Source organism: Botryllus schlosseri, chromosome 14 (assembly GCF_051294905.1).
Source record: "Botryllus schlosseri isolate E-star chromosome 14, Bs_hap1, whole genome shotgun sequence".
Classification (NCBI taxonomy): Eukaryota; Metazoa; Chordata; class Ascidiacea; order Stolidobranchia; family Styelidae; genus Botryllus; species Botryllus schlosseri.
The window spans coordinates 2,946,059-2,957,640 of record NC_137249.1 but is presented as its reverse complement, the minus strand read 5'-3'; the positions used below and the strand labels follow the sequence as shown (position 1 = coordinate 2,957,640).

General features: G+C 38.8%; 1 protein-coding gene across 2 annotated transcripts; it reads left to right on the top strand.

Annotated features, from left to right (window-relative positions):
* The first annotated feature begins 1,126 nt into the window (after positions 1–1,126).
* Positions 1,127–11,507, top strand: LOC145456173 (cell division control protein 6 homolog). 2 transcript variants are annotated; one of them, XM_080334240.1, is made up of 10 exons: positions 1,127–1,405; positions 1,821–2,570; positions 3,370–3,569; positions 3,771–3,940; positions 4,416–4,565; positions 4,690–4,786; positions 5,673–5,835; positions 7,110–7,294; positions 10,380–10,520; positions 11,302–11,507. In XM_080334240.1, exons 1-10 carry the CDS (start codon positions 1,225–1,227, stop codon positions 11,392–11,394), a joined length of 2,130 nt encoding a protein of 709 aa, XP_080190366.1. In that variant the 5' UTR covers positions 1,127–1,224; the 3' UTR covers positions 11,395–11,507. The 2 variants fall into 2 exon arrangements, with proteins under 2 accessions (XP_080190366.1, XP_080190365.1); XM_080334239.1 differs by having other exon boundaries at positions 1,128–1,405; positions 5,670–5,835.
* The last annotated feature ends 75 nt before the right edge of the window (positions 11,508–11,582 follow it).

Genomic DNA, 11,582 nt, shown 5'->3' with positions numbered 1-11,582 from the left:
CCCCCAACAGAGGATGCCATAATGTAACTTCGATTGGATTAAGGATTTAAAGAGTATCAGAAGAACCCATGCTGGCATGAAGCGCCCAAGGCTGTAGAACAGGCCGCACTTCGGTGATAATTTAGTTTCTAGGGACTGAATATGACTCTTCCAGGACATGTTCGAGTCCAGTAAAACTCCGAGATATTTGGCATTATCTGTGTTGGAAACGGGCTGACCAGCGATATTAACGGTTAGGTTATTTTTTGAATTTACTGTCAGCAATTGCGATTTCGATAGGAAGGCGTCGAAGCGACTTGGAGTAGTCTATGGAGTCAGACACCCACCTTGGCCTAGGCGATGTAAAGAGGAGGCATGCACTGCACATGCACACTGAATGAAAAGTAAAGAAGATAGTATAGGAAAAAGCAGGCAAGAAGAAATGGATGGCATGTCATGTCATGTCACGATTGTTGATATGCAGTGTTCTTTCCAGTTCTCTGCTGACGAGTACTCCTTACGAGTGACATCCGAATACCTTCGGGTTCATTTCATTACGATTATATTATTCAATAGTCTACATATCTAACTTGTCAACAGCTCAAGCCAGGAAATTCAGCGACAACGTTCAGTCACCCGCGCAACTCGCGCCATTTAAATGGATGACGTCATGATCAGCTGATCGTTTGCCAGCTGTATGTCTTACGGCGGGAAAAAGGAAGCGGGAACTGAGAATGCCCAAGTATCATAAAAGCGTTGGCGCGGCGCGGGAGGCTGGTCTCCAGTCATTTTTTAGATACGAAACGGGCTTCTGAAGGAGTGTTCCGTGGTAACCTGCAGTATTCCATATCATATAATGGTAGACCGATAGAATTAATACTATTAGTGATTCGCTTAACACACGCTTCTAGTCAGCGTGTGAGATAATTTACCTGACCACGATTTAATATGTTGACCAGACTTCTAGATAATTTTGGTTGTCTTCTTAGACTAATACTAATTAAATTAAATTTTCGTTCAGTGTGCATGCCTCTCTCCATGTATAAGCTCATGTGGGTGTCTGATTTCAAAGATTAGTCTATGCCATTTTGATTTCGACACCTTTTAACCTTTTCATTGTGTCGGTATCTTGTGGTATATTTGAAATTATAATATTAATAAAGCTCACCTTAATTGTTTGTTTGATTGTAGTTCTTTGTATGTTTTACGTCTATTTTAATCCTGTGAAGCAATTTCTTGACGACGATGGCGACGCAAAGTGTTTTATCGTTTCCTTGTCGGAAACCGAAAGTTTTATCTCCAAAAATCATGAATTCGGAAAATGGGGCGGACCCTCTTCTGGCCAAGTTAACTTATAGAAGAAAGCCCGACTCTACGATTCAGAGGTCGATTATGTCGCAACCAAAATCACCGAGGAAAAGATTAGGTAAGTCGAGTTTTTACTAGGACTAGTCACAATGATTTTTTTCGAGTACGGTATGGAAATAGTACGCTCCCTTCCACTAAGAGTTCCATTATCAACGAGAATTATAATTTCGAGACTATTTTCCAATGAGGAAGGCCGTAAACCTCGGTTGGACATATCACAGCATATGAAACATGTAGTGAAGAGCTACTCGCGTTACTGGAAATAAAACTTTTGTGAAGTTGCAATGAACCCACAGCATTGTCGCAAAGTACAATAGAATATGAGCGGTCGAAAAAATACCAACTTAACTTAAATGTGATATAGAACTGGCATTATATTGTTTGTAGTCCCATAACAGGTACGTATTTTAACTTCATGCGTTAATACTCATACTGTGATGCTATTTATAGTGCTATTATCCATCTTTTTTAAGGTGACTTGTCAAATTCCACGGACGCATTATCACAAGAACTTTTCGACGAGATTTTCAAGCTGTCTCCGCGCTCTCCTATTCGGAAGATCGAAAACGTGTCATCGTTGATTAAAAAATCTTCAAAAAATTCATTGGAAAAACCTCAAATTACGTCGCCCACTCGCTCAATACTATCTCCAGTACGGGCGCTGTCACTTTCGTCGCCTAAAAAATGGGAGACCGAAAATAATTCTAAGCATCAAAAAATTTTGCAATTGAAACTGCAAAGAATCGGCGTTACCGACCCAAAATCTCCGGTTAAATTGCGTCCCGATCAGACGCCTATTTTGGATGAGACGGTGACTCCGACCACCCGAGTCAAAAAATCTATTTCTAATCTGTTGTTGGACAGTACAGCCAGTGATGCAGTCGTAGATTCGCCTAAAAGATTAACCAGATCTTCACGAAAACTACGCAATCGAGAGAATATAACTGATGATACGCAGGATGATTTTAAAGAAAATGTACCGCCCGGTTCTTGTCCGACGCCTACGAAAAAGCAGCGTCCCAGCCCCAAGCCTAAAAATATCGCAGCTACTGCTAAATCAGCGTCCTCCAAGAGACGTGCCGCCAGAATGCTACAACTCAATTCTGAGGCGAAAATTGTGTCTCCAAAGAAGCTGGAGATGAACGATGATGATGTAGTGAATTCTTCGCCCGAGAAGATGTTGAAAAGTCCGAGAAAATTGCTGAATCTGCATGAAGTTGATTGTAAGTCTGTGTTTCTAATCTTTACGAGTCATTTTATACGATTATTGATATACAATGTTCTTGTAATTTTTGATGTACAATTTTGGGGAGAGTCAGCCGAAAATATTCTGGTTTATTTTGATATGAATATATTATTCAATTTCATGTTGAAGTTTGGTACATCCAAGAGTCCCTTCAAATTTAATAATTAGTAATTTTTAATGCTCTCTTGCTTTTACTATACCAGGGAAATCAATGTTTTACGAGAAATTTGATATTTAATGTTTTTTTTCATGTTTGTTTCGTTTTTAATTAAGGAAAATCAAAGTTTTGGTAACTGTCTTTATTCCATTGTTTATCTCTAGACCATTCTTTACGGGAAATTTGATAATTAGTATTTTTTATGTTCACTTTGATTTTACCGTAAAAGCAAAATGAAAGTTCTGGTAACTGACTCTAAATTCCGTTGATCATTTCTGGTCTATTCTTTATTAGGAATTTGATAATTAGTATTATTTTTATGTTCGCTTTGTTTTTACTGTAAAAGAAAGATCAACGTTTTAGTAACAGATGGGAAATGCCATTGATCATCTCGAGGCTAATCTATACGAGTATTTTAATATACCGTTATAGTATTTTTATGGTCTTGTTTTAATATACAAGATAAATCAAAGCGATGCACATTGACTGTAAGTTAAATTGATCGTCTCTAGACTATAATCTTCATATTGTAGTTGTGTTACGTAGTTGCGCACACGCCTTTTCACTACCTATTCACATTTCCTGCCATAACATCACGAAATCACCTGTTGAATCCCAGCTCTGCCCTACCTACACACCAAGCGTGCGTTGCATTCGTCCCTCCCTGACGAGCTAATCGGCCGCGACCACGAGATGAGAATCATAACTGATTTTGTGTCGTCACGGATCAACTGCCACAAGTCTGGCAGTCTATACATCTCGGGTGCTCCAGGCACTGGCAAAAGTGCTTGCGCAACCAAAGTTTTTTCGGATGAAAAGGTTCGTTACATTTTGTGTTAGGATCGTGGGGTTTTGATCAATTAAAATTACTCTATCTAGTTTCAAGAAGTGAAGATCGCAACAAATGACATTGTAATTTGACAGATTTTGTCACAATTTTAACACTTTTACGAGTCAAAAAGTCCTAATTATCATACATGCAGCGTTTTTTACTGATCCTGGTGTCTTCGTATTTTCCAGATAACTCAAAAAGCTCGCGTCATATCAATAAACTGCATGTCGAGCAGAAATGCGAACGCTATCTACTCAAAAATAGCTCAGGAGATGGGCGCGTTGCCCTCCAACTACAAGACCGTGAAGTCTGCTGTGAGATATCTGGAAAAAGCCTTGACCTCTGAAGGACCATCAGTGTAAGTATGCATTTATGTGGCGGTGTGATCTGTAATTATTGTTACAGCAGTGAAAAGTTGGTATGCTTAGCCTACCAGCTGATTTTTTTGTGCAAGCTTTCGATTCTTGGATAGATTTAGCCGATATTATACTTCTAATTTTTTATACAATTGTATAATATGTTCAAATTGAAATAAATCCGATTCTTTTTGGCTGACACTCGTGATGGGTAATCGTCAGCAACTAGTAGGGAACTGGAAAGAACATTGTATATCAGCAATATTTCGTGATGCAATTGTTGACATACAATCTGTCCAATTCTCTACTAGTTGCTGACCATTACCCTGATGAGTGTCAGCCAGAAATGTTCAGATTCATTTCAATATGAATATATTAATAAAAAGTATCTTTATATTTTATCTCAACCGTAAGTGCACTATTCTAGTATGTCTATAATGCTATATTTTCAACTTGTGATATTAATTCTTATTATAGGTTGTTACTTCTCGATGAAATGGACCAACTCGACAGCAAGAATCACGAAGTTCTCTACACAATTTTCGAGTGGCCTTCATTACAGTCGTCCAGACTAGTGCTCATTGGTATTGCAAACGCCCTGGACTTGACGGACAGGATTCTACCGCGGTACGCATTCTTATTTCATGGTACATGATAGATAATGTAGTCTTGTCCCCTTTAAATCTAATGTATAGGAACACTTTAGAAATATGCTAATCATTTTTAAGTAATTGTATGATTCTTTCTTTAGATTGCAGACACGAAAGAATTGCCGGCCCAGCTTGATTAATTTTCGGCCGTATTCAAAGGATCAGATTGTGGCTATTTTGGAGGGCAGAGTGCATAAGGTAGCCGATTTGGTTAAGACTAGGGCTGGATACAATGATTAAGGTGTAGTGTTTAATGACGAGTTTTCTAATTACTGAAATTATGCACTCCTTACCAAGCTGAGAATTAAGTTATCAATAGGAATTATAGTTCCAATACTAATACTATTTTCTACTATGGTAGGCTGTAAGCCTCGACTGGTTGTATCGCAGCATACGAAACATGTACTAGGCTACGCACGTCAGTCGAAAGGACAGTTTTCTGTGGATTTGTGAACAACTAATGGCATTGTCTCAAAGTGCAATGAACCCGAATAATAACAAATAAACTTTAGCGCATTGTAGAACGAGCAATTCTTGGTGGTTGCCTAGCATGGTAGGCCACATGTAGTCTCTGGAATCAAAATACCTTATGTCCAACTGACAAGTTACCATTTTATTCATATCCGAATTTTTCGACTGGAATAACTCCGCTTCCACCGGTTGGAATTGAGCCAAATTTGGCGAGCATCGTTTCCGTAGACAACCTACCAATTTCATGTTGTGGACGGAAAATTTTTAACGCATTTTTATATAATTTTATATCATAAATCCAAATCTTTCTTCTCTTGTAGCAATGCGTCTACTGGTTGGAATTGGACCAAATTTGGTGTGCAGAGTTTAGTAGCTTTTCTTTTGGCCGTGTTCAACTCTGTAGCAATGTGATGAACATAAACATGCTCGAGATATGACCGAAAAAAAATTAAAATTTGCACAGAAAATTCTCAAAAGCTACTCAGATTCCAATATGAAAATACGACGACAATATTTGAGCAGTCCACCTAATTCGGGCCGTTTTACATATTTCACTATCAAACCTCTCTGGAAATTTGTTCCGTACGTGACATAAACCGTTTCAATTCAGAAGTCAGATGATAAGAACAGGGTACTCGACCCGATGGCGATACAGTTTTGCGCGAGGAAAGTTTCTGCGGTTGCCGGAGACGCAAGGAAAGCGCTCGATATCTGTCGACGTGCCGTCGAAGTTGTGGAAACCAATATCAAATCTCAAAAAGTGCTCACGCCTGACGGTATGTGTATTCTGTAGCATTGGTCACCAGTGAATTCGGCACTTGGCGGCACATAATCCTAACTCTAACCCAGTGTTGTAACCAAGTTTACCAATCGAAAGTCGATGCTACTTTTATAGCTTTTACTCGAGACAAATTCAAGTCCATATATAGTTTTGAGTTCAAGTAATATTCAGTCCGATATTTTAGACCTCTGCTTGGGTGATATCGAATGCCTTGCATAATATGCTAATTTTCATCATCCTTACCAACTTCTGGCCCTAATTTTGATATTTACTGATAGACGCAATACCAGTAATGTGGAACTTTACTATTCTTCGAAGCTACAATGAAATGGCGTCCGAGTCTCGAGTCCAATCCTGACAATTTTCGAGTCTATTGGTGCATAATATTAATAGCTTTGATAAAAGTAATTGCTTCATGGAGGTACAGAACTTGAATAGACAATTGTATAGTATATTGATATTGAAATAAACCCATATATTTTCGGCTAATATTCTTTCCAATTCTCTACTAGTTGCTGACAATTACCCCTGATGACTGCCAGCTTAAAGTATTTGGGTTTATTTCAATATCAATATGTTATTCAATAATGCGATAGTTATTGTATTTATAATGCCAAATTTACTAGGTTCGCCGAATTCACCAGGCCAAAGTGTTGAGTACGTCTCGCGTTTTCTGTGTGCGCCTGACGAGAATTTATCTTTGGTAAATTGACACGCGCTAGTCTCTGTGGACGTCCGATTGTGATTGTGATTTGACGTGTGACAGCGTGACACATTTCCGGACATACACAGATTGTTTTTTGACCAATTACGGATTTACCCAAGGTTGTAACCGAGTCACAAGTCAATTTTATAGTTTTGACTCGAGTCAAGTCGAGTCATTTTTATTGTAGCACCCAGGCTGGTCGTCGATCAACGGTTTGAGTCCGAGTCGTAGTGTTTGGTGTTCGTTGTTGAGATCAATTAAGGTCTAACTCACTTCTGCAAAACTCTTTGGTGATATCGAAGGCCTTTAATTCCTAATATAATCATTTTTCTCTCTAAACATGTGTATTTGAACATAGGAGACAGTTTCTGGGCTTATTTTTCAATTATCGGTACTGATACACAAGACTTGAATAAGTTGTATAGATTGCGTCGAGTCGTTTTCGTCAGATGCCTAGATGATGATACATTAGCTTGATGTTGTGCAATGTGCGGGGCTGCTGGGCCAACTGAAAAATTTCGAATTTTTCAATTCCATAAAACGATATATACCTCAATTTGTAGGTCCCCTGCGGAAAGTTGGGCTGAAAGAAATTGCCGGGGTGTTTTCCGAAGTCTACGAGTCTTCGATCAGCCACAACAAGAACTCCGGGGAAGAGGATTCCTTCCCGTTGCAACAAAAACTGGCGATATGTACTCTGATGCTGCTAGCCAGACATATCAAGTGCAAAGAAGTTAACTTGGGCAAGGTAAGATTTTTTATTCGACTACCGTAATTGAGTACTCTCTAGTATAGTATGCCTACCTCCACTCGTGAATTGGGTGGTTAAAGGGGCATTGCGCTCGTCCGATTCTCGAGCCATATAACTTGACTCAAGTCATGCACAATGACTCGAGTACAGACATGGGGTGATTACTTCATGAATGTAATCGATTGCGATTACGATTACTTCTAAATCATGCGATTACGATTGCGATTACGATTACAGCAAAATCAGGAAGTAGTCGATTACGATTACATTGGAAAAGTAATCACGATTACTCACGATTACATTAATTTTGCTTCTTAAAACCAATTTTAGAAGATATTTGGAAGGCAATATAAGGATTGCGACAGAAGGCCTAAAATGTGTAAGCAACTTTCTTTGTATATGATACGTTATTTGCTTGTTACGTCATAATGGGTCCATTGTCCAACTTGAGGGATGATTTCTAGCACCCACTGATTGGTAGGCTATTTTTGTCACGACCGTAACTTCCGCACCCCAATAATGTTGAGAACGAGCTTGACGGGGACTAAAAAGCAGGGATGGTGGGAACCCCTGATAGGTTCAGATTCGTGTGAACGCGAACCTTTTTGAAAGGTTTTGTCTGTGCGAACGCGAACGTTAATCTTATGACGTCACGTGCCATCACATTGGTAATTCAAACTCTACATATCTGGGAAGCGATATATAAATGTACGTACGTACACGACTCCGGCCACATTATGTCACAATACTGAAGTACATGCTGAATTTTCAAAATTCACAAAATATATCAACTTGAGCAATCAAATGCTATAATAATCCCATAAAATCCATATCTTCCGTCGCTTTGCCGTCAATTTTGACGAGGACTTGCCAGGGAATATAAGCTTACGCCTTAATGGCCGAGGACAGACCGGACAATGTATTCGGTGTCCGACTATTGCGACATTGATATTGAGAAAAGTGTAAAACTGGATTCTATACTTGCTATCGATATTAGCTAATAGAAAAGTTATACCGCCGTAGCCAACACCCTAATCGTAATCCACAGATTTGTTTTTTTTTATGCAAATGGATTTTTTACATAAGAAGACGACGTATTCTTCATATCAATATCAATATTGGTTGAATAAGCATCATTTGCTGACACTATACATATACTTATTTCGTTCGTGATGTTGTGTGATTGTGGGTCAATCTCACAGCATAGAGTTAATAAATATTTACACTAGGAAAGCTGAATATTTCGAGCAAACCATTGTAACAAAGCATGGAAAATTTTAGAGATTGGCAAGTTGTATGATTAGTGCTGATTTTTTATGCTGCCAGCGCCTTGCATAGAGTGGCCTAAAGTTGAAATGCAAAGAATTTAAACCAAATAAGTAATAATGACGTGGAAAATTGTAATAGCCTACGTGAAAAAGGTTCACAGTGCAGAACCTACGAAGGTTCGTTGGTGAACGTGAAATCTCTAGATTTCTGAGGTTTACATGCAGTACGCGAACGTGAACCTCACGCTCACGCCATCCCTACTAAAAAGTATTTCGTAAATCAACATAGATTATGGAGTATTTTTCAAGAGACTTAATAGACTTGAAAATTTTCTTCGGGGTTCGCGATTTAATGTCTCTAGGTAGCTTGATTTTGAAATGCATACGTCTCCCCAAAGAAAAAAGCATGTCTGATTCATAGGAATAGGCATTGCGGTGCCGGTCAATACCGCGTCACGACGGTGACACGACACTCCAAAAGACATATGCAGTTTCGACCAACATACGACTTCACGAAGTGTGCTACAAAAGAAATACCTAGGCCGAAACGCTAGGTATGTGTCCGTTGTATATAGCCACGCTAGATGGGCGTGACGAATAGTCCTGTCCTTCCAATCGGAGCCCCACAATACAAATGTCACCCGGGACCCCAACAGAGGAATGAAGACATGGTAATTTGTGTGCGCGTCTCACGAAAGTTTCGGTCTGATACGTTTGGGCGACTATACAACATCTTTTGATTATATAACAGACGAGAGATCACGAAACTAAAATAGAGTAATTATAACAAACATACAAGGTGTAAAAATTATGAATTACGTGCTCCCAGCTCTATGGGTAAATGTGACCATCGGGGCTGAGAGAGGATTAAAAATTAATAGTAATATAATGCGATCACCAATATTACTGACGAGATTCAGTCATCAACCTGAAAATTGACGTGGTGGGGACGAAGTGCTGTCATGCTACTGATTCTAGCTACAACCCAGGCTAACTGGTTGTGTAAGTCAATGGCTATATTTTTGTCCGGTGTAATTACGCACGTACATAGGCCTACTGCTCGGCAAGCAACAGCGGTCAAACTGCGTTTTAACTAAACAACGAAACATCAATACATGGGTTACTATTTGAAACTAGGCAGGGTGGTGAATATCATCCTGCTGCGAGGCAGTGGCGTCTGCAGTGTATTGATAACCTGATACCCAGCATGGCGAGTGTTCTTATAATTACACTACAATGTACAATGTACAATTACATCGAGTATTTATTTACTAAGTGTGGAGTGGATACTTCTTACGCAATAACCAGCAAAGCCAATACTTCTGACGTAATAATGAGCAGTGGCGTTTGGAAATCTGACATTGATGCTATCAATAAACCTGGTATAATATCTCCTTGTTCGCGAATGTTCAGTTTATGTCACAGTCCTCGTACAAATAAAAAGTAATCGTTATTTCACAAGGAAATCGATTAAATATGTGAAGTAGTCGATTACGATTACGATTACTTCGGATTTTTTTCGAATGTAATCGATTGCCATTACGATTACTTCAAAATGCTGTAATCGTCGTAATCGATTACGATTACTAATCGCGATTACCCCATGTCTGCTCGAGTACAAGTCGAGTCAATACACAAATTGGCCCATGTCACGCTTTTGAAAATATGACTCGAGTCAGGTCTAGTCACCAAAAAATTGTGACTCGAGTCATTACAATCCTGCTTGGGACACTTCAGTAGTGTTCTGTTGGTGCATGTGCAATTGTGCATACTCATCGTTCAGTGTACTGTCATGGCGTATTTCGCTTTTCCAGCTTCACGAGACGTATGGCAAGATTTGCAAGAAAAGGCAAGTCACCGCGGTGGGACAGTCTGAGTTCTTGTCGATGCTTCATCTCATCGAGACTCGTGGAATTATTACGATTAAAAGTGCCAAGCAAGCCAGGATGTCGAAGGTATTTCAATCTTGGCATTTTCAAGATTCGATCAGACAATTTTAATTTAGTGTTTTCTTGATGTTTGTAGTGGTCACTTGCAGAGATGGGCGATAAGGTTTTTAAATAATAATTTTTTTTTCAAATTTCATTGAATGAAATTGTTAGGTTAACAAACTCTTCATGCCAAATTTTGCTCAATTCCAACCTGTCGAAGCAAAGCCATTGAGTTGAAAAAATTCAAATTTATTGTAATATATGTTGGTATATATTTTTTCCTTTCAAATTTTACTTCCTACCCCATGGAATTGGCATTTGAGAAAAATAGTCTTTACAATGGGAAATTTTTATTTATTAATTAGTACTGCCCACCATGAATCCTATAATTTCAAAGCCAAAAGTTTGAACACCAATAATCTCGTTTCTACTGGTTGAAATCGAGCCAAATTTGGTGCTCAGGGCTCTCTCTCTTAGCCAACCTAACAATCTTATCGAGGAGCCAGTAATGTTTTGAGAAAAAAGTTATTTTTTAACAATCCTAACACTCAGGTTTGCTACAAATTTGGGTTACGTCATTGTCACAAATGTTCTTTCAAAACCATTATCTAATTGTGGTATATTGCATCTGTGATATCGATGTTTGACCTGAACTGATTTGAATAATGTCAACACATGGGTTAGGGGCTCACGCCTGTGACGTTTCTTCATCGAATATCCAGTAAAATTTGAAATAATTTGTTTCTGAACAACCCTGCCGTGTATTTTTCCTTTCCTGTAATATTTATTACGCGCTTCTTCACAGGTCTGTTTGGGCTTGCAAGAAAAAGATGTGGAATATGCATTGTGCGATAAGACACTTTTAAGCGCTATTTTACAAGAGGGATGTCCGAAGTAATCTAATTTTTACGGGGTGCGTGCCTGGACTGCCGGAATTTCCTTGTTTTTGATATTTATTTTATTTCATGTTTTACATTGTTTTGAAACGAATAATGGTTGGATTTCATGAGAGTTTGTGTTTCATTGTTCATACGAGTTGGGTAGTCTACTTTCCACGTAATCTCATAACCGGGTACGTATCCCTAC